Source organism: Chiroxiphia lanceolata (assembly GCF_009829145.1).
Source record: "Chiroxiphia lanceolata isolate bChiLan1 chromosome W unlocalized genomic scaffold, bChiLan1.pri scaffold_51_arrow_ctg1, whole genome shotgun sequence".
Taxonomy (NCBI): Eukaryota; Metazoa; Chordata; class Aves; order Passeriformes; family Pipridae; genus Chiroxiphia; species Chiroxiphia lanceolata.
In genome coordinates this window covers 28,956-53,694 of record NW_022476503.1, presented here as the reverse complement: position 1 = coordinate 53,694, position 24,739 = coordinate 28,956, and the positions used below count along the sequence as shown (strand labels likewise).

Here is a 24,739-nt window from a genome sequence, read left to right as displayed (position 1 = left end):
CCCAACTGGAAAGAGCCTTTCAAGGGTGACTAAGATGTAACTAAATTACCTTTTTGAGAGGTGAGGAAAGCTGATGTCAGGAATTAAATTTCCTTAGGTTAAGTTTATTAAAAATATATTAATATGCAAATATTAAAATTATTTTAATGGTCTTATTTATGGGTTTTTCACTGTGCTTATGTTAGTACTTCTGAGTGTTTGATTGTGATAATAATGGACAGCTTTCTGGTGGTTTTTTCTTTTTATTTTTCATGTTTTGATACTTTGGTCAAGGCATTAACATTAAAAATCATTCAAAATTTTAATTCATCTTCAAACAACAAAATAGATTTGAAATGAGGTTAATGAGAACAGTAGGGGGGGAAAAAAACCTCAAGCCCAAAACCAAAACAACCCCAAAAACTGTTCATTTTTCCATTGTATTTTAAAGAAGGAAGTCTGTAGAGCAGCAGAAAACAGGACACGTGGGCAGGCGTGAAAATAAGACTGGGGCTTGTTGCACTGGTTCCAGTGCTCTTTGCTTCAGTGTAACTGGTCATTTTGAGATGAGACTGGGGAAACTGGGCTGCCAAGGCAGAGACCACTGGCTGACCCCACTGGTTTTTGCTGGGCAGTGGGTAATTTCTGCCTCACTTGTCAGAACCAGCCCACGGTCATCAGGGAATGGGGTAGTGGTGAATTTGGCTTTCAGACTACAATGAGGTTAAACTTACACATATTCAAAAGAATAAACTGATGTTGGAGTGCAGATACTCAAAATCACGAAGACCTTTTGAAACCTTTTTTGTGCGTCAGTCCTATGGCCGAAGCTCTTCCCACAGTCAGGGCACTGGTAGGGCTTCCCTTACTGGTGGGTCCGTTGGTGTTTGGTCAAGTTAGAGCTCCGTGTGAAGCTCTTCCCACACTCCCCACACTTGTAGGGCCTCTCCCCAGTGTGGATGCGCCGGTGAGTGATGAGGTGGCCATTCCGGTTGAAGCCCTTCCTGCAGTCGGTGCAGCGGAAGGGCCTCTCATCCGTGTGCGTCCGCTGGTGCAGGAGGACATGTGAGCTGGTCTGAAACCTCTTCCCACATTCCCCACACTTGTAGGGCCGTTCCCCAGTGTGGATGTGCTTGTGTCGGATCAGGGTGGAGCTGTCCTTGAAGCTCTTCCCACATTCCACACACTCATATGGTCGTTCCCCAGTGTGGATGTGCTGGTGTTTGCGGAAGTTGGAGCTTTGGTTGAAGCTCTTCCCACATTCCCCACACATGTAGGGCCGTTCCCCAGTGTGGATGTGCTAGTGTTGGATCAGGTGGGAGCTCTTCCTGAAGCTCTTCCCACATTCCCCACAAGTGTAGGGCTGTTCCCCAGTGTGGATCATCTGGTGTTGGTTCAGGTTGGAGCTGTCCTTGAAGCTCTTCCCACATTCCCCACACGGGTAAGGCCGTTCCCCAGTGTGGATGTGCTGGTGTCGGATCAGGTGGGAGCTCTTCCTGAAGCCCTTCCCACATTCCCCACAAGTGTAGGGCTGTTCCCCAGTGTGGATCATCTGGTGTTGGCTCAGGCTGGAGCTGTCCTTGAAGCTCTTCCCACATTCCCCACACGGGTAAGGCCGTTCCTCAGTGTGGATGTGCTGGTGTCGGATCAGGGTGGAGCTGTCCCTGAAGCTCTTCCCACATTCCCCACATGTGTAGGGCCGTTCCCCAGTGTGGATGTGCTGGTGGGTGAGGAGGTGGGTGTTTGACCTGAAGCTCTTCCCACATTCCAAGCACCTGAAGGGCTTCTCCCTGCTGGGAGGCTGCTCAGGGACCACCACCTCAGAGCTCCCCCTCAAGCTCCGGCCGCCTTCCCGGCACAGGCTGGCTCTTTCCTCCTCAGAGCACCCTGGGATGGCTTTGCAGCCCCTCCTGTGGGAGAATCTCCAGCCCTTTTCCTCCCCGCTGCCTTCCTGCGCCGGGGAGCCCTTCAAAACAGCCTCTCCCACCAGGGTCTCACGAGGGGATTTGTCCTCCGGGCTCTCCGTCCTCAGCTCAGGGCCTGGGGCAGGAAGCAAGAAGGACAGGGAGGGGATTTGCCTCCGGCCCACAGGGAAGGCCAAGGACATCCCCCCAACTCCGGCCCCGGCAGGACGGCGGCGGCAGCGGGGTTGTCCTGCAGCCGGGGCCATGCTCGGCTGACAGAGCCAGCACAACACCCGCCCAAAGGGCCACTGACTTCCTCCTCACCTGCCTGGGGGCCCAAAGCATCTTCCTCTTCCTCGCAGCCTCCTCCTCCATCCGCCCAAGCTTTGGGAAGGACAAATCCTGATGGGGGGAAAACAAGGGCTGAGCATGTTGGCTTGGGGGTTCCTCCTGCCCAAGTCCATCTCTAGAACTCACCGGGCATCCTGTGTCCATAAAAACCTCCAAACACCAAGATTCAGCCCAGAAAAACCCAAACCACCCAGATTCAGGCAACAGTCCCCCAGAAAGAGTGAGATGAACCTCCCCCACAAACTGCAAAAAGTTAGGTTTCAGCTAAAAAATACTTCAAGTTATGAACATTCAGTCCAAAAAAACTTTCCCAGAAGTTCCCTCTCTCTGGTCTCTCCCCTCTGGCATTCGGAGGGTCTCCCCTGTCTGGGATGCCGGGGGTACCACTTTGGGATGCTGGGAGTGTTGGGGGTCCCAAGGCTCCCTTCTTCTCTGACTCTCTCCTTCAGGGTGCCTCGTTCCCAGACATTCCCCCTCTCCAAGTTCTCCACTTTGTTGTCCCAGGGATCCCAGGCATCCCCACTGTCCAGGCTTCCCCTTCTCTGAGCCGCCTGTTTAAGGTTCCTGGGGGTCCCGGGGCTCCTCCCTCTCCGTGCTCCCCCCTCCAGGTTGCCGGGGGTCCCCCAGCTCCAGCATTGCCCCGCTCCGCCCTCCACACTCAGCACCTCCCGGGCTCCACACCCACCCCCGGCACTTCCAGGGGGGACCCCAAAACCGCTGTGTCCTCCCTGCTGGCACCGGGCTGACAATGGAGCCGGCGGGGCCTGACCCAGCAACACCAACCCCAACTGCTAAGTGGGACCCACACAAGGGCCGGCTGTGCCCAAGGCACCCAAACAGCCCCACAGGCGGGGGGACACCAGAAACTTCCCCAGGGCAACGAGAGCAGGGAGCGGAACGAGCCCCCTGACAAGTGGTCGGGCTCTGGGTTCAGCCTGACCAGGGGCTATTTGGCACCAACAGCACGGCCCCAACCACTGGTTCGCCACAGGGGGCCCAAGCTCCCCCCTCTCTCCAACCTCCACTACTCTCCAAGGATCAAGTCATGGGGACAACAAGGCACCCCCATTGCACATCCACTCCCACTCTCCCTCCTCCTCCTACCCCCCCTCTCCCACCACTTTCTCGGGCTGTTCTCCAGTGTGGATGTGCTTGTGCTGGATCAGGTGAGAGCTTCGGCTAAAGCTCTTGCCACACTTGTAGGGCCTCTCCCCAGTGTGAATGCGCCGGTGGGTGACAAGGTGGGAGTTCTGCTTGAAGCCCTTCCTGCAGTCGGTGCAGCAGAAGGGTCTCTCATCCGTGTGTGTCCGCTCATGCCTGAGGAGATCTGAGCTGGTCCGAAACCTCTTCCCACATTTCAAGCACTTGTAGGGCCGTTCTCCAGTGTGGATGCGACGATGGGCGCAGAGGATGGAGCTCTGCCTGAAGCTCTTCCCACATTTCACACACGTGTAGGGTCGTTCCCCAGTGTGGATGTGCTGGTGCTTGAGGAGGTCACAGCTCTGCCTGAAGCTCTTCCCACATTCCAAGCACCTGAAGGGCTTCTCCCTGCTTGGACACTGCTCAGGGATCACCAGGTCAGAGCTCCCCCTCAAGCTCCAGCCGCCTTCCCGGCACAGGCTGGCTCTTTCCTCCTCAGAGCACCCTGGGATGGCTTTGGAGCCCCTCCTGAGGGGGGATCTCCGGCCCTTTTCCTCCCCGCTGCCTTCCTGCGCCGGGGAGCCCTTCAAAACGGCCTCTCCCACCAGGGTCTCACGGGGGGATTTGTCCTCCGGGCTCTCCGTCCTCATTTTGGGGCCTGGGGCAGGAAGCAAGAAGGACAGGGAGGGGATTTGCCTCCGGCCCACAGGGAAGGCCAAGGACATCCCCCCAACTCCGGCCCCGGCAGGACGGCGGCGCCAGCGGGGTTGTCCTGCAGCCGGGGCCATGCTCGGCTGACAGAGCCAGCACAACACCCGCCCAAAGGGCCACTGACTTCCTCCTCACCTGCCTGGGGGGCCCAAGGCATCTTCCTCTTCCTCGCAACCTCCTCCTCCATCCGCCCAAGCTTTGGGAAGGACAAATCCTGATGGGGGGAAAACAAGGGCTGAGTGCGTTGGCTTGGGGGTTCCTCCTGCCCAAGTCCATCTCTAGAGCTCATTGAGCATCCTGTGACCAGAAAAACCTCAAAACACCAAGATTCAGCCCAGAAAAACCCAAACCACTCAGATTCAGGCAAAAAAACCTCTCAGAAACCACACAAAGCTGAAATTCAGCTGAAAAATACTCCAAAATATGAAGATTAGCCCCCTCTCCCTCCCCGTAGCTCCCCTCTCCCACCCCTTTCCCACCCGCCCCCCAAAGCCCGGCTCCCCTCAGTTCCCTTGCAGGGTGACCCACCGCCCCTAATGCTCCCTTTGGGGGTCCCACCCGCTCTTTTCGCTTCTCTCGCCCCTTTCCCATCGTGGCCGTTCCACTCCCTTGACAGCGGCAGGAAGGGAAGGGACGGGGGGAAGCAGAAACAGCAACAGCAGGAGAACAATCGCCTCTCATCCCATGGGTGCCCAGGAGGGGGGAACTTGTCCCAAATATCCTGGGGGGAGTGCGGGGAGATCGTGACATACTCGGGCTGCCAGCACAGATTTCCCTGAAAAGTCTGCAGTGAGTCAAGCTCTGGAGAGGAGATTGTGCCTCATGCATGGGATTGCAGAGGCTCCCTCAGGTCCCCAGAATCAATCAGCAACCAGGAATAGACAAAAAAAAGGCCCCCACAAAGATTTTGGGAGGAGTGTCCTGTAGGGAGGGGACAGTGTCACCCAGCAAGGCTGGCAAGTGGGAGGCTGCCCCAGGGCTCTGCAAGAGGCCTCATGCTCTGCTCGGCCCCAGCACTGGCTGGTACCAACACAAGGCTGGTTGCCCCCAGCCCTGGGCAGCTCTGCTGCCACAGGCTGTGCCCTCACCGTGGCCCTGCAATGGCCCTGCCTGTCCCTCACCCCTGGCCCTGCCCGTGGCCCTGTCCCTTGGCTCTCTCTCTGCCAGCTCAGTGTGGGGCACACGGGATGGGGGTCCCTCCCAAGCCCCCCGGGCAGCCGGCGTTGGCTGGGGGGATGTGAGGGCTGGGCCTGCTCAGCACAGCCCTGGCCTCGTGCCCAGCGCCTCTTTCCTGACCCACACAAGAGCTTCCCGGCCCCCCCAGGGCTCCCCTGTTGCTGCCTCTGCTCCTGGCCCTGCCTTTGCTGCTCCCTTGGCTGGGGCAGCGGCTGCAGGGGGGGGATGGCAGCAGCTTCAGCTCCACGGCACTTCCTGGGGGGAGCTCAGCCCGGGGGGGACGGGCAGGGACCTGATGGGGATGGACAGGGGCCCAGCAGGGACAGACAGGGCCTGCAGGGGAAGGCACAGGGACAACCTGGCCCCCCACACTGCCACCGCTGTCTCTGCTCCTCCTTGCAGGCTCCGTGGCCAGGCACAGTTTGTGTTCCTGGGTGCCCACCATCTCAGCACTTGCAGCCGCTCAAATCAGCGCCCACAGCTCTGCAGCAAAGCCCCAGCTCACCTGGCACACAGGGGATGGACACAGCACCTTCGAAGGGATGGGCACCTTTGCCTCTTCCCCACCACGGGGCTCTCCTTCCTCAGCAGCACCTCTGCCTTGCACTTATTCTCAGCCTCACCTCAGGGACAGCTCTGGCCTCACCTCCGCGCCACTTCTCAGCCTCACCTCAGGGCCTGGGCTCAAGGACAGGAACCTGCAGGGAGGGGACATCATGTGCAAGCCCAGGGCTGCCTGCTTCCACTGGCCTCTGGCCTTCTTTCTCCTTCCACAACCGGCCCAGAACTTATCTTGCTTTTCTAACACCACACATGTACAGACTAACCTTGAAGACAGATATGGACAGACATCTCGATCACCCTGGGGATAGAGCCTCAAGCATGTGCTGCCACAGGAATGGCAATCACAGAATCACAGAATCAGCCACGTTGGAAAAGACCTCTGAGATCATCAAGTCCAACCCTTGATCCAACCCCGCTGTGTTTCCAGACCATGGCACTGAGGCCACATCCACTCTCACCTTCAACACCTCCAGGGACGCTGACTCCACCCCTCCCTGCCCAGCCCATTTCAAGGCCTCATTACTCTCTCCCCAAAAAATTGCTTCCTAATATCCCACCTAAACCTCCCCTGGCACAGCTCAAGACCCAGCCCTCTTGTCCTACTGCTGCTTCCTGGCAGAACAGCCCCACCCCCACCTGGCTCCAACCTCCTGGCAGGGACTTGCAGACAGTCAGGAGGTCTCCCCTGAGCCTCCTCTTCTCCAGCCTCAACACCCCCAGCTCCCTCAGCCTCTTCTCACACTTGTGCTCCACTCCCTTCCCCAGCCTCGCTGCTCTTCTCTGCACCTGCTCCAGCCCCTCCAGGGCCTTCCTCAACTCAGGGCCCAGAGCTGGACACAGCACTCCAGGGGTGGCCTCACCAGCGCTCACTCCAGCCCAACAATCACTTCCCTGCTCCTGCTGACACACTCTTCCTCACACAGGTCCCTCTGCAGAGCCCTCCTGCCTTCCAGCACATCAACACACCCCCAGCTTGGTGTCACCTGCACATTTGCTGATGAAATACCTGGTTCTGCAGCAGCTGCAGATGCTCAAGGGGCAGCAGGACCAAGTCAGGGGCCTGGGGGGCTTTGGGGTCTGTGAGAGTCCTGGAGGAGCTGGGGAAGGGCTTTGGGGTACAAACCAGGACAGATCAGGACAAACCAGTACCCCCTCCCTGCTCCCCAGATCTCTCCTGGAGCTGGGCCACATTGTCCTGGGACACTTGAGACCCCCCAGTGCCCTCCCAGTACAGCCCAGTGCCCCCAGTACAGCCCACTCTGTTCCTGTCCAAGGCTGCCGGGTGATCCCTCTTTGGGGGGGGTTGGAAGGGATTTAAGGGGAGGTCTAGGGGGGGTTTGGGGGTATCTGGGGGGGTTGGATGGGGATTTGGGAGGTTTTAGGGGGCTTTGGGTAAATTTGGGGGAGTTAAAAGGGTCTTGGGGGCATTGGGGGTTCAAAAGTATCCAGGGGAAAGGGGATTAAAGGAAAAAAAGGGGAGTTGAGGGGCATTTAGGAGGGGGTTAATGGGGCCTAGAGGGGGAGAGGAGGGCCTGCACCAAGAGCAGGTGAGTCCTGAGACCCCCCTCGTGTCCACAAGACCCTTTCGGTGTCCCCAGTTCCCCCCTTGACACTCCCAATACCACTGTCCATAAATCCCTCCCCACTGTCCCCAAACCCCATCCCTGATGTCCACAACCCTCCATTTCACCCCAGGAGCCCCCCCTGGACCCTCTGACCACAAAAACGCCCCCCCCCCCACGCTCACAGAAAGGCCAAAGGCATCTGGGGACACGTTGGGGACAGCTGAGGGGCTTTGGGGGGCACTGGGTGATTACTGGGGGATACTGGGACACACTGGGGGGAAACAGGGGGCACTGGGAGGGACTGGGAGGTTACTGAGCGATGCTGGGAGGGCACTGGGAGGGACTGGGGAGTTATTGGGGGATTACCAGGACACACGGGGGAGACCCTGGGAGGTTACTGGGCCATACTGGAGGTTACTGGGTGCTCACTGGAGCATTTCTGGGCCATACTGGGGGGCAGTGGAGGTCACTGGGACACACTGACTGGTCACTGAGGGAGTTACTGGGTTGTACTAAGGGTCACTGGGACGTCACTGGGATATATTGGGGGTACTGGGATCCCCTTACCTGGATGTGGTACATCTCCCCTCTACACTTTGGGGGGCACATCCAGAACCCCTCCCATGGGGGCTGGGAGATCCCCTGAACCCCACTGCTGGGCTTTAGGGGACCCTCGGGACCCCCTCCCTGTGGGGTCTCTGTGTGCTGAGTTTTGGGGATCTCTGGGGTTTGGGAGAGGCATTGGGATCCCCCTTCCCTGGGGTCGGTCAGCTGGGCTGGCAGAGGTGCTGTTGCAGGATGGGTGATGTCCACATAGGAGTTTTAGTGGGCTGTGGCCAAGCAGGACTGACACGGAGACCCCCCAAAATCCTCTCAAAACCCCTGAAATAATCCCAGAAATCCACCCCATCGAAACCTCCTCAAAGACCCCACAAATCCCCTTAGAGACCTCATCTCCCCCCCAGGACCCCCTAAACCCTCTCAGTGACCTGCAAAACCCACCTGGGACCCCCCAGGCCCTTTCAGGGACCCCCAAAACTCCCTCAGAGACCCTCAAAACCATCTGGGACTCCCTAAATCCCCCTAGAAACCTCCAAAACTGCTTCAAAGACTCTCCCCCCAAAGCCCCCCCAGGACCTCCCAATTCCCTCGGAGACTCCAAAACTCCCTCAGGGATTCCCAAACCCATTCAGGGACCTTCAACCTCCCCCCTAAGTCCCCTCACGACACCAAACCCCTTCAGAGACCCCCCAAAACCTCCTCAGGGATCCCTAAAAGCCCCTAAGGGACCACAAAACCACAGAACAGCAGAAGAGCTTTCTGTAAAGGAAGGGAGCAAAGAATCTGAGAAGGAGGAGACCAAGGAAAAACTGAAGCAAAGTAATAAAATCATCCTGGCCCTTGCAGTTTTTCCTTCACCTTTTTCTCGCTTTCCCTTTTTTTAGGGTTCTTTTTTTGGTTGGGTGGTTTTGATTTTTTTTTTCCGAGGGACTTTCTCAGGAATCGAATCACCCTGCCGGGTTCTTGGGAGGCCTCCGGGCCCCGCGGCCCCCGAGAGGGTCCTCCGAACCTCCGAACCCCCCGCGCTAAACCCTCCCGAGCCCTCCAGCCTTTCCCACCACAGCCGCGCTCCCCGCAGCCCCCGAGGGGATCCCCAGACCCCGCTCTCCCGCACCCCCCGCCAGCACTCAGAGCTCACCGACCGACCCGCCGCCATCACCGATTCCCGGCAGCCAACGCGGCAGGGGCGGGGGCGGGGCTGCGGGGGCGTGGCCGCGCGCTGATTGGCTGCGGCGGTGTTCTCTGAAGGCGATGCGCGCGCAGAGCGCCGTGGGGGCTGTTGGGAATCGGTGATGGCGGCGGGGCCTGCGGTTCGCTCTGAGTGCTGTGAGTCTCCTCGGGGGGGGGGGGGGTCGGGATGGTTTAGCGGGGGGGGTTCAGGGATTCCCGAGGAGCTTTTGAGGGGTCTCTGAGGGAGTTCGGTGTCCTGAGGGGACTCAGGGGGTGGTTGAAGGTTCCTGAAGGGGTTTGGGGGTCTCTGAGGGGGTTTTGGTTTCTGAGGAGATTTGGGGGGTACCAGGTCGGCTTTGGGGGTCTCTGAGGAAATTTGAGGGTTCTGGTGGGACCTTTTAGGCAGTTTTGGGGTCTCTAGGGTGTTTACAAGGTCTTAGACGGTTTTGAGGGTCTCCTAGGGGGATTGGGGGGTCCCTAAAGGGGACTGGGGGGTCCCAGGTAGGTTTTGCGGGTCACTGAGAGGGTTTAGAGGGTGCTGGGGAGGGTTGAGGTCTCTGAGGGCATTTGAGGGGACCTTGAGAAGGTTTCGATCTGTCGAGGGGGAGATTTCAGGGGGTTTGAGGGCATTTTGGGGGGTCCCCTAAAGCCCAGCAGTGGGTCCAGGGGGTCCCCCAGCCCCGAGGGGAGGGGTCCTAGGGATGCCCCCAAAATCCGGGGGGGGAAATGTACCACATCCAGGTAAGGGGATCCCTAGACCCCAGTATATCCCAGTGACTTTCCAGTGACCCCTTCAGTGACCAACCAGTGTGTCCCAGTGACCTCCCACTGCCCCCCAGTATGGCCCAGTGATCCTCCAGTGAGCACCCAGCAACCCTCAGTATGGCCCAGTAACCTCCCAGTGTCTCCCCGTGTGTCCTAATAATCCCCCAGTAACTCCCCAGTCCCTCCCAGTGTCCCTCAGTAACCCCCCAGTCCCTCCCAGTGCCTCCTGGTTCCCCCCAGTGTGTCCCAGTATCCCCCAGTAAGCACACAGTGCCCTGCAAAGCCCCTCAACTCTCCCCAATGTTTCCCCAGATGCCCTTGGCCTTTCTGTGAGTGTGTGGGGGGGTGTTTTTGTGGTCAGAGGGTCCAGGGGGGCTCCTGGAGTGAGATGGAGGGTTGGGGACATCAGGGATGGGGTTTGGGGCCAGTGGAATTGGGGGTGTCAAGGGGGGAATTGGGGCCATGAAGAGGCCCTGGGGACATTGGAGACACCAGGGAGGTCTCGGGGTGTCAAGGGAGGAACTGGGGACACCAAGAAGGTCTTGGGGACACCAGGGTGGGTCTCAGGACTCACCTGATCTTGGTGCAGCCCCTCCTCTGCCTGCCCAGGCCTCATTAACCTCCCCCAAATGTCTCCTAACCCCCATTTTCCCTTTAATCCCCTCCCCCCATAGATACCTTTGACCCCTCAATGTCCCCAAGACCTCTTTTAATTCCCTAAAGGCACTCAAACCCCCCAAATCCCCATCCAACCTCCTCAGATCCCCCCAAATCTCCCACAGTCCCCCCTCAAATCCCTTCCAACCCCCCCAGAGAGGGATCACCTGGCACCCTGGGACAGGAACACAGTGGGCTGTACTGGAGGCACTGGGCTGTACTGGGAGGGCACTGGGGGGGGCTCAGGTGTCTCACGACAAGGTGGCCCAGCTCCAGGAGAGATCTGGGGAGCAGTGAGGAGGTACTGGTCTGTCTTGGTCTGTTCTGGTCTGTCCTGATCTGTCCCCCCAATCCTCAAAGCCCCTCCCCAGCTCCCCCAGCACCCTCCTGCACCCCAAAGCCCCTCAGGCCCCTTCAGGCCCCTGACTTGGTCCTGCTGCCCCTTGAGCATCTGCAGCTCCTGCAGAACCAGGCATTGCTTTGCTCCCCACAGGGTCATTCCCACACCCAGAATGGAATCTGGAGGCAGCAGGATGTGCACAGTGCTCCCATTTCCTACAGTGCAAAGGGGCTGCAGGGAATGATTCCCCTGCTCTTACAAATCTGCCAAAACCTGCAGGGCACAGAAGGGGGAGCTTCAGAAATTTGCTGGCCTTGGGAGTGGAGCTCACAGGGTATTGAGAGGAACATATTCCTCAAATACAATCTCTCTGCATACAGAATATCTGTCTGGACAGACAGATAAAGCAATAATCAGACATATTCTGTGTCATATATATGGCACATATTCTATAGAATCCATCCTTAGCTATTGTATGATATATCTGTAAGGTATTACAAATAATAAGCAATAATAAGGCAAGTGTCCTCCTTAGGGACACACACTTCAGAAGGGAACTTGCACTTGTCCCCCCTCCCTCTTCATCTTCGAGCCACTTGGTGCCACAGAGGGGGACAGAGCTCCTGTGGAACATTCTATTCCATTGACACAGAGCAAGGAATAAACCCAAACTATTGCCTGGGTTTGTTCCCTGGGGGTCTCTGCAGCAGCAAGCACAGCCCCACACTGACTGCTCTGGGCTGTGCAGGCATTTGTGGTTCTGCCTGTCTCACACACACACACCAAACAGTTTGGTGTAGTGCTACCCTCAGGAAACCCCCCCCTCCAGCCTTGCTCCAGCTAAAGCTGTGGAATTTGTCTTTGTTTCCCTTGGGTTCAGGGTCAGGCTGTGCCTGTGTCCAGCCCAGAGGCTCAGAAAAGCATTTCTCCCATCCCACTGCACTCTGCTGCTGCAGACAGGACCCAGGCACTGGTTGCACTGGGAGTGAACAGCAGAGTGTTTCCAGGGGCTCTCTGAAGGAACACAAGTGTCCAAAGAAACCAGCACAAGTGTCCACAGAAGTCCCAGTCCTTCATCCCTGAATGAGTTTGTTCAGCCCAGGAAAAACTGTCTGAGTCTTATTTCCATGGAAGGAGGTTTTTCCCACTTTAACACCGGTTTAGTTCCAAACCAGTTTCTTCATTTCCTCCTCCCGGTTTCCCTGAAGGACATTGACAGGGACCATGGACACTGACAGGGATCACAGAGTTTGTCCCTTGGCCGTACAGCTCCTGTTGTTTGGCAGCACAGGAGAGGTTAATTAGAGCCCAGGCTCCAATCACAGGGCTCCCCTTGAAGATGAGCTTGAAATCAAACAACTTTCCTGCTGGAGGGTTAAATTCAGTCCCCATCACCTATTTTTGGGCTGAATCTTCATATTTTGGAGTATTTTTTAGCTGAATCTCAACTTTTTGCAGTTTGGGTGGCCTGAGGTTTTTTTGCTATTTCTGAGGGGTTTTTTTCCTGACTCGCAGTAGTTCGGGTTTTTCTGGGCTGAATCTTGGTGTTTTGGAGGTTTTTATGGACACGGGATGCCCGGTGAGTTCTAGAGATGGACTTGGGCAGGAGGAACCCCCAAACCAATGCACTCAGCCCTTGTTTTCCCCCCCATCAGGATTTGTCCTTCCCAAAGCTTGGGCGGATGGAGGAGGAGGCTGCGAGGAAGAGGAAGATGCCTTGGGCCCCCCAGGCAGGTGAGGAGGAAGTCAGTGGCCCTTTGGGCGGGTGTTGTGCTGGCTCTGTCAGCCGAGCATGGCCCCGGCTGCAGGACAACCCCGCTGGCGCCGCCGTCCTGCCGGGGCCGGAGTTGGGGGGATGTCCTTGGCCTTCCCTGTGGGCCGGAGGCAAATCCCCTCCCTGTCCTTCTTGCTTCCTGCCCCAGGCCCTGAGCTGAGGACGGAGAGCCCGGAGGACAAATCCCCCCGTGAGACCCTGGTGGGAGAGGCTGTTTTGAAGGGCTCCCCGGCGCAGGAAGGCAGCGGGGAGGAAAAGGGCCGGGGATCCCCCCACAGGAGGGGCTCCAAAGCCAGCCCAGGGTGCTCTGAGGAGGAAAGAGCCAGCCTGTGCTGGGAAGGTGGCCGGAGCTTGAGGGAGAATTCTGACCTGGTGGTCCCTGATCAGCCTCCCAGCAGGGAAAAACCCTTCAGGTGCTTGGGATGTGGGAAGAGCTTCAGGACGAGCACCCACCTCCTCAGCCACCAGCACATCCACACTGGAGAACGGCCCTACACATGTGGGGAATGTGGGAAGAGCTTCAGGTACAACTCCAACCTGATCCGACACCAGCACATCCACACTGGGGAACGGCCCTACCTGTGTGGGGAATGTGGGAAGAGCTTCAGTGTCAGCTCCCACCTGATCCAACACCAGCAAATCCACACTGGGGATTGGCCCTACACATGTGGGGAATGTGGGAGAAGCTTCAGGCAGAAGTCCTACCTGATCCGACACCAGCACATCCACAGTGGGGAACGACCCTACATGTGTTGGGAATGTGGGAAGACCTTCAGGGACAGCTCTGACCTGATCGAACACCAGCACATTCACACTGGAGAATGGCCCTACACGTGTGGGGAATGTGGGAAGAGCTTCCACCAGCGCTCCAGCCTCCGCAAACACCAGCGCATCCACACTGGGGAACGGCCCTACAAGTGCTTGCAGTGTGGGAAGAGGTTTAGGACCACCTCACATCTCCTCACGCATGAGCGGACGCACACGGATGAGAGGCCCTTCCGCTGCACCGACTGCGGGAAGGGCTTCAACCAGAACTCCGCCCTCGTCACCCACCGGCGCATCCACACTGGGGAGAGGCCCTACAAGTGTGGGGAGTGTGGGAAGAGCTTCAGCAGGAGCACCACCCTCCTCACTCACCAGCACATCCACACTGGGGAACGGCCCTACCCGTGTGGGGAATGCGGGAAGAGCTTCAATGACAGGTCCACTCTGATCCGACACCAGCGCATCCACAGTGGGGAATGGCCCTACACATGTGGGGAATGTGGGAAGAGCTTCAACTGCAGATCCAACCTGATCCGACACAAGCACATCCACACTGGGGAACGGCCCTACAAGTGTGGGGAATGTGGTAAGAGGTTTCTGACCAGCTCAGATCTCCTCGTGCACCAGCGGACGCACACAGATGAGAGGCCCTTCCGCTGCACCGACTGTGGGAAGGGTTTCAACCGGAACGGCCACCTCATCAGGCACCAGCGCATCCACACCGGGGAGAGGCCCTACAAGTGTGGGGAGTGTGGGAAGAGCTTCACACGGAGCCCTACCTTGACCAAACATCAACGGACCCACCAGTGAGGGAAGCCCTACCAGTGCCCTGACTGTGGGAAGAACTTTGGCTGCTGCTTCCACCCAGAATGAAGCCCCTGATGCTGAGGCAACCCCTGGAAGTGCAATGACTGTCAGTCCATCCCTTTCAACCACAAAGGGCCAGTCCCCTTTCCCAGGGGCAGGTTATTCCAACAGAAGCCTTTTTGGAGGGTTTGTGGAGATTCCTGCCTTGGCTGGGGAACCCCCAGGGTCACTGCTGGAGGTTGAGAGCAGAGATCTCCCCCTGAGCGTTGGTCTGGTCTCTAATTAAGAATTCTTGCTTTTGTGCCAGCTTGAATAGAATTGCTTCAACAATTGCTTTAGTGTACAGCACTGTCCTGTATTATCCTGTACTCCTGGTAGTTTTAGTGTTTCTATTGTGCAGTAAATAATTCTGATGAAGATCTTTTCTCTGATCATTTGTAGGCCTAAATAAATTCATTTCTATCAATAGATTTTATTTGCAATCATTAAAACCTTGGGGACAAAAGTGGTTCAGCCTCATGTGCTGGCTGTGTTCAACCACCAGAGAAAAACACAGGCTACCATGCCAACCATGTTCCAAGTGGTTTCCACATTGGCAAACAGCACTCTCTTGATGGAAAACACCAGTCAAGGCCAAAACACTCCTTTTGGATCCTGATTAACTGAATGCAGCTGCTGCTGCCTTAACTTGTTCCCACAAAAATTCTCAGGGTTTCTTTGCTTCCAGGAGGTCCCACATGTCCCAGTGGCCCCTTGATTCCATGAGCTTCCACAGTCTCCAAAGGTTCCTTTAGTTCCATGAGGCCCTGCAGTCCCAAAATGCCCTTTGGATTCTCAGAGATTTCCCATTTTCCCAGGGTCCCTTGTGCTTCAGAAGGAGCTGCAGTGGGACAGTGGCCCCTTGGTTCCATGAGCTCTGCAGTGTTCCAGGAATCCTTGAGTTCCAGGAGATCCTGCAGTTTCACAAGGACCACTTGAATGCAGGAGGTTCTGCAGGGTCCCAATGGCCCCTGGATTCTGGGAGGTTCAGAAATATCTCTGGGCTCCCTTGGTTCCAGGAGGACACTCATGTCAGCAGGAACCCTTGGTTCCAGGAGGTTCAACAGTGTCCCAGAATTCCTTTGATTTCATGAGGCCCTGGATTGTCTCAATGGACTCCTGGTTCCGTCAGCCCCCTCAATGTCACAATGGTCCCTTGTTTCCAGGGGTTTCCGCAGCATCCCAGGGTTCCTTTTGTTCCATGGGGACCTGCAGTGTCACAATGGGCTCTGAATTCCAGGGGTTTTCCCAGGGTGACAGGGCTGCCTTGATTCCATGAGATTGCTCAGTGTCCCAGGGCTCCTTTGTCTCCAGAAGGCCCTGCAGTGTCACAATGGCCCCTTTACTCCATGAGGTTCCACCATGTCCTTGCTGGAACATGCGTGGCTGTAATGCTGCCCCACCTGTAGAGCTGCCTCCAGCTCTGGGCTCCAGCACAGGAAGGACATGGACCTGCTGGAGTGAGTGCAGAGGGGAGCAGCAAGAGGATCAGAGGGATGGAGCAGCTCTACTGTGAGGAAAGGCGGAGAGAATTGGGATTGTTGAGGCAGGAGAAGAGAAGGCTTTGTGGTGAACTGATTGTGGTCTTCCAGTGCCTGAAGGGAGCCAACCAGAAAGATGGAAAGAGACTTTGAACAAGGGCCTGGAGTGACAGGACAAGGGGCAGTGGCTTCACATAGACAGAGGGAAGGGTTGGAGGAGATAGTAGGAAGGAATTCTTGACTCTGAGGGTACTGAGATGCTCTTGAAGGCCCCTCCCAACCCAAAGCATTCCATGATTGTGGGACTGGTGGGTGAGGTGGTGGTCGGAGCCATCTGGGGCACAGGGACCCAAAATGAGGGAGTTTTCCATTGTGGGGGAAGGAAGGAGGGGGCAGCAGAACTGACCCCTTGGACACCTGGCAGGCAGGCTTTGGCTGGAAACTGGTGATGGGGAGCTGAGTAAAGCCCCCAGAATGCAGGAGGAAATGGTCAGTGACCTGCTCTGCCAGTGAGACCCCCCCAAGTGCCTGGGCCCACATGGGATGCAGCCAAGAGTCCTGAGGGAGCTGGAGAAAGAGCTGGCCAAGCCACTCTCACTCATTCCCCAGCAGTGCTGCACAACTGCACAAGTCCCAGCTGACTGGCAACAAGCAAATGGGATGCCCATCCCCAGAAAGGGCCAAAAGGAGCATCTGGGCAACTCCTGGTCTGTCCCATTGACCTCAGGACCAGGGAAGTCCATGCAGCAGATCCTCCTCAGTGCCATCCCATGGCACGGGCAGGACAACCAGGGGATCAGGCCCAGCCAGTGTGGGGTTGGGAAAGGCAGGTCCTGCCTGACCAACCTCATCTCCTTCTCTGACAAAGGACCCGCTCAGCAGCTGAGGGAAAGGCTGGGGATGTGTCTCTCTGGAATTCCAGAAAGCCTTTGGCACCATCTCCCCCAGCATCTCCTGCACAAAATGGCTGCTCAGGGCTTGCCTGGGGAACTGTTTGCTGGGTGATAAAGTGGCTGATGGCCCAGGGAGTGGTGGGGAATGGAAGGAAATCCAGGTGTGGCTGGTCACTAGTGGGGCTCCCAAGGGCTAAGGGTTGGGGCTGCTCCTGTTTAACATCTTTCTGGATGATCTGGGCCAGGGGATCGAGTGCCCCCTCAGGAAAGTCATGGACGACACCATGTTGGGTGTGAGTGTGGATGTGCTGGAGGACAGGAAGGCTCTGGAGAGGGATCTGGAGAGGCTGGATCAATAAGGCCAAGTGTCAGGGCCTGCCCTTGGGTCCCAACAACCCCCTGGAACACTCCAGGCTGGGGGCAGAGGGGCTGGAGAGCTGCTCAGCAGGAAGGGACTTGGGGGTGCTGCTTGACAGCAGCTGGATATGAGGCAGAGTGTGGCCAGGGGGGCAAGAAGGCCAAGGGCATCGTGGCCTTTGTGGAGAAGAGTGTGGCCAGCAGGAGCAGAGAACTGATTGCCCCTCTGTGCTGGGCACTGGGGAGGCCCCACCTGGAGTGCTGTGTCCAGTTCTGGCCCCTCAGTGCAAAAAGGCCCTGGAGGGGCTGGAGCGTGTCCAGAGAAGGGAACGGAGCTGGGGAAGGCTCTGGAAAACATGTCTGCTGAGGGACGGCTGAGGGAACTGGGCCGGTTGAGTCTGGAGAAGGGGAGGCTCAGGGGGGACCTCATTGCTCTCTACAATGACCTGAAAGGAGGTTTTAGTGGGGTGGGGGTTGGTCTCTTCTGCAAAGCCTTTAGTGACAGGAAGAGAGGAAACGGCCTTAAATTGCATCAGGCAAGGTTCATATTAGATATTCAAAAACCCTTTTTCCACTGAGAGAGTGCTCAGGCACTGGAACAAGTAGCCCAGGGAGGTGGTGGAGTCTCTGGAAGCATTCAGGTGGCATCTGGATGTGGTACTTTGGGATGGGGTTTAGGGGTGATTCTGGTGGTGCTGGGTTGACAGTTGGACTAGAAGATCTGGAAGGTCTCTTCCAACCTTGATGATTCTGTGATTCTCTGACCTGTCATCCCTGTTTGCAGGTTTGTGCTCTAACAAGACCCTGGGGATGTTTTCTCTGTTGGGTCCACAGAGATTGTGTTGTGTCAGCTATTTCCTCTACGATCAAAACAAGGAGTAATTAATGCTAAATCCAGCAGATGGCTTTCAAGTAATAACTTGGTCCAGTTTGTCCAACTGTGTCCAAACAGGTGAGGAAAATCTGGAACTTTAGAAGGGTTAGTTTTTTACCTCATTAGCAGGATACCCAGGGGTGCACCAAGTGCCTTCCAGTGAGGAGCACAAGAGACAAGTAGACAGTGAAAATATTGTTGTGATGTTAATCTCACTGGAGCACAGAGTGAGATCACTTCTGAGTTATGTTTCTTTAATTAGTGATTGGGAATAAAGAGGAAAGCACATAGTTGATGACACTTTAGGATTTATTTCACACCCTTAACACTAAGGTATTTTGCAGCTGGACTTTGAATAAGGTTCCATGGTATATTGCAAATTTCTATCTCCAGTTAACAGTCTACTTCTTCCCAAAGAAATTCTCAGCAGCTAACACCCTTTCATCATCTGGCTCTTTCCCTGATGCCTTGAGCTTGTTGCTCCTTTGGGTAAATACCCATTTGACACAATGCCCTGGGCAGCTTCTGCCAAGTGCCACTGAATCTCACTTCTTCCCTTGCCTTGAGGTCGTTGTGCTTTAAGAATCTGGCTGTTCAGAAGCCCTGAAATGTCTCTGGTATTTCAATGGGAAGAAACTTCAAGATGTGCTGTTTGGCACACAGGAAAAATGACCTGCCCAGAGAGCCATGGAAATGTAGGTGCTGCTCAGTAATGCCCCTGGACTGGGACAGGCACTGCTGAGGATTTTTTCCTTCCCCTCTCTGATTCCATTCCCACTGTTTTGTACAGACTCCTTGGGGTCAGATTTAGCACTGTACAGTTTGAGAAGTTAGTGCAGATGTGTGTTTGCAGGCATGTTCTTCTTCTGTATTCCCTGATAATATTCAGTAAACTGATACCTGGCTTCAACTTTTTTTTCCCCCCATAGTACTATTTTTATTTATTTCTCCAGAACAACTTGAGAAAGTGAAGGTACACTTAGCCCCAGTTTCCTTTCTACTGTAATCTCTTGATCTTTTTTTCTTTTCCCCTCCCCCAAACTGATGGGTAACTGTGAAACCCAAGGTCAGGAATGGGGTTGGAATTCCAGGCCCCAGTCTGTGGGAGGTGACACTTTCAGTCCCAGGGGAAGAAGCCACTGCTTTGTTTATCAACAAGCAAAGGACAGCCCAGGATTTCTGGTTCTCCAAGCAGCAGCACTGGCAGGGAAGAGAGCTGCTGGCTTGGATGGAAGATGGTTGATAGAAAAGTAGTGATGGCTCACAGGGGGAGAGGAAAAACATGTTATTTGGGGGTGTAAAGCTGGGGGGGATGACAAGCTAACAAGGTAGTGGAAACCATATGAACAGGAAAAAGAAGGCTACATTGGCCCCAAAACCCCAAAGCCCACACATCTTTATTAGTAGAAACACTGTTCTAAAAAAATAAAGGAGTGTTGGAGGCATGTGATGTCACAGGAAGCTGCGATGTCATAGGAGACATGCGATGTCACAGAGGAGGATGTGATGTCACAGGCAGTTGTGATGTCACATAGAAGGATGTGATGTCATAGGAGACATGCGATGTCACAGAGGAGGAGGTGATGTCACAGAGGAGGATGCGATGTCAAAGACGTGCTGTGATGTCACAGAGGAGCTGTGATGTCAAACAGGAGGATGTGATGTCACAGGGAGCTGTGATGTCACAGAGGAGGATGGGATGTCACAGAGGAGGATGTGATGTCACAGGAAGGATGTGATGTCATCGGAGACATGCGATGTCACAGAGGAGGATATGATGTCACAAAGGAGCAATGATTTCACAGGGAGCTGTGATGTCACAGAGGAGGATGTGATGTCACTGAGGAGGATGTGATGTAACAGAGGTGCTCTGATGTCACAGAGAAGGATCCGATGTCACAGAGGAGAATGTGATGTCACAGACATCTCTGACGTCTGCTCTGATGTCTCAGAGGAGGATCTGATGTCACAGAAGAGGATGTGATGTCACAAGGAGCTATGATTTCACAGGGAGCTGTGATGTCATATGAGACATGCGATCTCACAGAGGTGGATGTGATGTCACAGATAAGGATGTGATGTCACAGGGGAGTTCTGATGTCACAGAGGAGGATGTGATGTCACAAGGAGATGTGATGTCACAGAGGAAGATGTGATGTCACAGAGAGGAAGTGATGTCATAGGAGACATGCGATGTCACAGAGGAGGATGTGATTTCACAGATGTCACAGATGAGGATGTGATGTCATAGGACATATGCGATGTCACAGGGTAGCTGTGATGTCAGAGAGGAGAGTGAGATGTCACAGGGGAACTGTGATGTCACATAGGAGGATGTGATGTCACAGGGAGCTGTGATGTCAAAGAGGAGGATGTGATGTTACAGGAAGGATGTGATGTCACAGGAGACGTGATGTCACAGAGGAGAATGTGATGTCACAGGGGAGCTATGATTTCACAGGGAGCTGTGATGTCATAGGAGACATGCGATGTCACAGAGGAGGATGTGATGTCACAGATGAGGATGTGACGTCACAGGGAGTTGTGAAGTCTCAGAGGAGGATGTGATGTCCTTAAGGAGGATGTGATGTCATAGGAGACATGCGATGTCACAGAGGAGGATGCGATATCACAGAGGAGGATGTGATGTCAAACGTAGCTGTGATGTCACAGAGGAGGATGTGATGTCACAGAGGAGGATGTGGTCTCACAGAGGAGGATGTGATGTCACAGGGAGCTGTGATGTCACAGGGGAGGATGTGATGTCACCAAGGAGGATGTGATGTCACAAAGGAGGATGTGATGTCACAGAGAGGAAGTGATGTCATAGGAGACATGCAATGTCACAGAGGAGGAAGTGATTTTACGGAGGAGAATGAGATGTCACAGATGAGGATGTGATGTCATAGGACACATGCGATGACACAGGGTAGCTGTGATGTCAGAGTGGAGGATGTGATGTCACAGAGCAGGATGTGATGTCACAGAGGAGGATGAGGTCTCACAGAGGAGGATGTGATGTCACAGAATGCTGTTATGTCACAGGGGAGGGTGTGATGTCACAGAGGAGGATGTGATGTCACAGGTGACATGAGATGTCACAGAGGAGGGTGTGATGTCACAGAGGAGGATGTGATGTCATAAGAGAGTTGGGATGTCACAGAGGAGGAAGTGACGTCAAAAGGGGAGTTGTGATGTCACAGAAAAAGATGTGATGTCACAGAGAAAGATGTGATGCCATAGGACACATGCGATGTCACAGAGCGGGATGTGATATCACAAAGGAGGATGTGATGTCACAGGGGAACTCTGATGTCAGAGGAAGGATGTGATGTTACAGGAGAGTTGTGATGCCACAGAGGAGGATGTTATGTCACAGGAAGTATGTGATGTCACAGAGGAGGATGTTATGTCATTGGAGAAATGTGACGTCACAGAGTCGGATGTGACGTCACAGGGAGCTGTGATGTCACAGGAAAAATGTGTTGTCACAGGAAAGTCGTGATGTCACAGAGGAGGATGTGATGTCACAGAAGAGGATGTGATATCACAGGAGAACTGTGATGTCACAAAGGAGGATGTGATGTCATAGGAGACATGCGATGACACAGAGGACGATGTGATGTCACAGGGATCTGTGATGTCACAGAGGTGGATGTGATGTCACAGGAGATATGTGATGTCACAGAAGAGGATGTGATGTGACAGAGGAGGATGTGATGTCACAGGGAAGTGGTGATGCCACAGAGGAGGATGTGATATCACAGGGGAGCTCTGATGTCACAGAGGAGGATGTGATGTCACAGAGATAGGAGAGATGCGACGTCACAGATGAGGATGTGGTATCAGAGAGAGAGATGTGATGCCATAGGACACATGCGATGTCACAGAGGGGGATATGATATCACAGAGGAGGATGTGATGTCACAGGGGAACTGTGATGTCACAGAGGAGGATGTGATGTCACAGGCAGCTCTGATGTCACAGAGGAGAATGTGATGTCCCAGAGGAGGATGTGATGTCACAGAGGAGGATGTGATGTCATAGGAGACATGTGATTTCAGAGGGAGCTGTGATGTCACAGATGAGGATGTGATGTCACAGCAGAGGATGTGATGTCACAATAGAACTGTGATGTCATAGGTGACATGCGATGTCGCAGAGGAGGATGTGATGTCACAGAGAAGGATGGGATGTCACAGGCAGCTCTGATGTCACAGAGGAGAATGTGATGTCTCAGAGGAAGATGTCATGTCACAGAGAGGTGTGATGTCACAGAGGAGGATGTGATGTCACAGAGGAGGATGTGATGTCATAGAAGAGGATGTGATATCACAGGAGAACTGTGATGTCACAAAGGAGGATGTGATGTCATAGGAGACATGTGATGACACAGAGGACGATGTGATGTCCCAGGGATCTGTGATGTCACAGAGGTGGATGTGATGTCACTGGAGACATGTGATGTCACAGAGGAAAATGCGATGTCACAGAGAAGGATGTGATGTGACATCACAGAGGAGGATGTGGTGTAAAAAGGTAGCTCTGATGTCACAGGGAGTTGTGATATCATAAGAGACATGCGATGTCACAGAGGAGGATGTGATGTCACAGAGGAGGGTGTGATGTCACAGAGGACGATGTGTTTTCACAGGGCTTTGTGATGTCACAGAGGACGATGTAATGTCACTGGAGAGCTGTGATGTCATAGGAGAGACACGATATCACAGACGAGGATGTGATGTCATAGGAGACATGCGATACCACAGAGGAGGATGTGATGTCACAGGGAGCTGTGATGTCACAGAGGAGGATGTGATGTCACAGAAGAGGATGTGATGTCACAGAGGAGGATGTGATGTCACAGAGGAGGATGTGATGTCACAGAGGAGGATGTGATGTCATATAGGCGACATGCGATGTCACAGGGGAGGATGTGATATCACAGAGGAGGATGTGATGTCATAGAGGAGGATGTGATGTCATAGGAGACATGTTATGTCACAGACGAGGATGTGATGCCACTTAGGAGGGTGTGATGACACAGGGAGTTGTGATGTCACAGAGGAGGATGTGATGTCATAGGAGACATGGGATGTCACAGAGGAGCATGTGATGTCACATCAGGATGTGATGTCACAAGGGACCTGGGATGTCCGAGAGGAGGATGTGATGTCACAGAGGAGGATGTGATTGCATAGGAGAGCTGTCGTGTCACAGAGGAGGATGTGAGGTCACAGGGGCGGATGTGATTTCACAGGACAGATGTGATGTCATAAAAGACATGCGATGTCACAGAGGAGGATGTGGTGTCACAGAGGAGGATGTGATGTCATAGGAGACATGCGATGTCACAGAGAGGGATATAATGTCACAGAGGAGGATGTGATGTCACAGAGGAGGATGTGATCTCACAGGGAGTTGTGATGTCACAGAGGAGGATGTGATCTCACAGGGAGCTGTGATGTCACAGAGGAGGATGTGATGTCAGAGGAGACATGCGATGTCTCACAATCTACTTATATTAAAACACGGCCTCAAATACATAAAAATTAATCCTTTAAATTCTCCTCTTCCATTGGTACCTCCTCAGATGCACAGAAAAAAAGCTGTGGTGGATTTCAGTCTCCCACTTGAGGAACAGAAGGTTTCAATAGACCTCAAGTGGCTGAAGCCCTGGGTTTGGCCATCAGGCCTTGTCTTTCACTGCTGTGGTCTTTTAATAGAGCAACAGAGAATTGCAACAAAAAAACTGAAGAGAAAAACATTGTAAACTTTAGTTCAAAATTGTTGCCTTGAACCTTTGGTCAAGGTTGGGAATGGTTTGTCTCCCTTGGCAGGGAGTGTCAGTACTCTCTGTCATTCTGACATGACTGCCCAGGTCCCTGATTTTATCGTGGTCAAAATACTGGGCTTGGAAACCAAACCAGGAGCTGGTAGATGACAGCAGCTTGAAAAATGGGCTGATGCCTAATTGATGTGGCAGAAGGAATGAAAGACTCGTGACAGCTAAGAAAAAAAATTGGGCTTTTCAGTGTCTACCTCAGGTTAGGATGACTGCACGTGTCTTAGTGGAGAAAGATGTGTTTGTAACTTTATTGAAACTTGTTAGCAAAATGTGCCTTAATTCCTAAGGAAACAACCACTGTGAAATCTTTTAAACCAAATGTAGATTTCCAAAGTGCAGAAGTTGCTATTAATAGTTTGACTATTCCTGTGGCATCTTTTTGATGCATGAATGACTTTGAGAACAAGAACGTGTTCTTAATTATAACACATTACCAGGTCTGTTTACTGCTAATTATTTTACAAGGTTGAGAGAAGAGTTCAAGATGAAAGTTGTGGGGTTACTTGCAAAGCTTTTGGTACAACCAATGCAGTTGAACCTGGTGGGGAAATTTGCCCTTAAGTTGGTTTTGGTAGATCTCATGAGTGTCTAAGGCAGAGGCCAACCCAACTGGAAAGAGCCTTTCAAGGGTGACTAAGATGTAACTAAATTACCTTTTTGGGAGGTGGGGAAAGCTGATGTCAGTAATTAAATTTCCTTAGGTTAAGTTTAGTAAAAATATATTAATATATAAATATTAAAATTATTTTAATGGTCTTATTTATGGGGTTTTCACTGGGCTCATGTTAGTACTTCTCAGTGTTTGATTGTGACAATAATGGACAGCTTTGTGGTGTGGGGTTTTTTTTATTATTTTTCATGTTTTGATACCTCGGTTAAGGCATTAACATTAAAAATCATTCAAAACTTTAATTCATCTTCAAACACTGAAATAGGTTTGAAATGAGGTTAATGAGAACAGTGTGGAGGGGAAACAACAAGCCCAAAACCAAAACAACCCCAAAAACTGTTCATTTTT

The 24,739-nt window shown here is 53.8% G+C and overlaps 1 protein-coding gene and 1 pseudogene across 1 annotated transcript; one reads left to right on the top strand and one right to left on the bottom strand.

The window, feature by feature from the left end:
* Positions 1-469: 469 nt before the first annotated feature.
* LOC116781524 overlaps positions 470-24,739 on the bottom strand; it is a 29,750-nt pseudogene continuing 5,480 nt past the window's right edge.
* On the top strand, positions 12,934-14,340 carry LOC116781514 (zinc finger protein 154-like). The gene is made up of 2 exons (XM_032677183.1): positions 12,934-13,128; positions 13,381-14,340. Exon 2 carries the CDS (start codon positions 13,405-13,407, stop codon positions 14,230-14,232), a length of 828 nt encoding a protein of 275 aa, XP_032533074.1. The 5' UTR covers positions 12,934-13,128; positions 13,381-13,404; the 3' UTR covers positions 14,233-14,340.

Excerpts from the sequence above, each read along its gene's own strand:
- LOC116781514 (XM_032677183.1), top strand. The coding sequence starts at position 13,405 with ATGTGTTGGGAATGTGGGAAGACCTTCAGGGACAGCTCTGACCTGATC.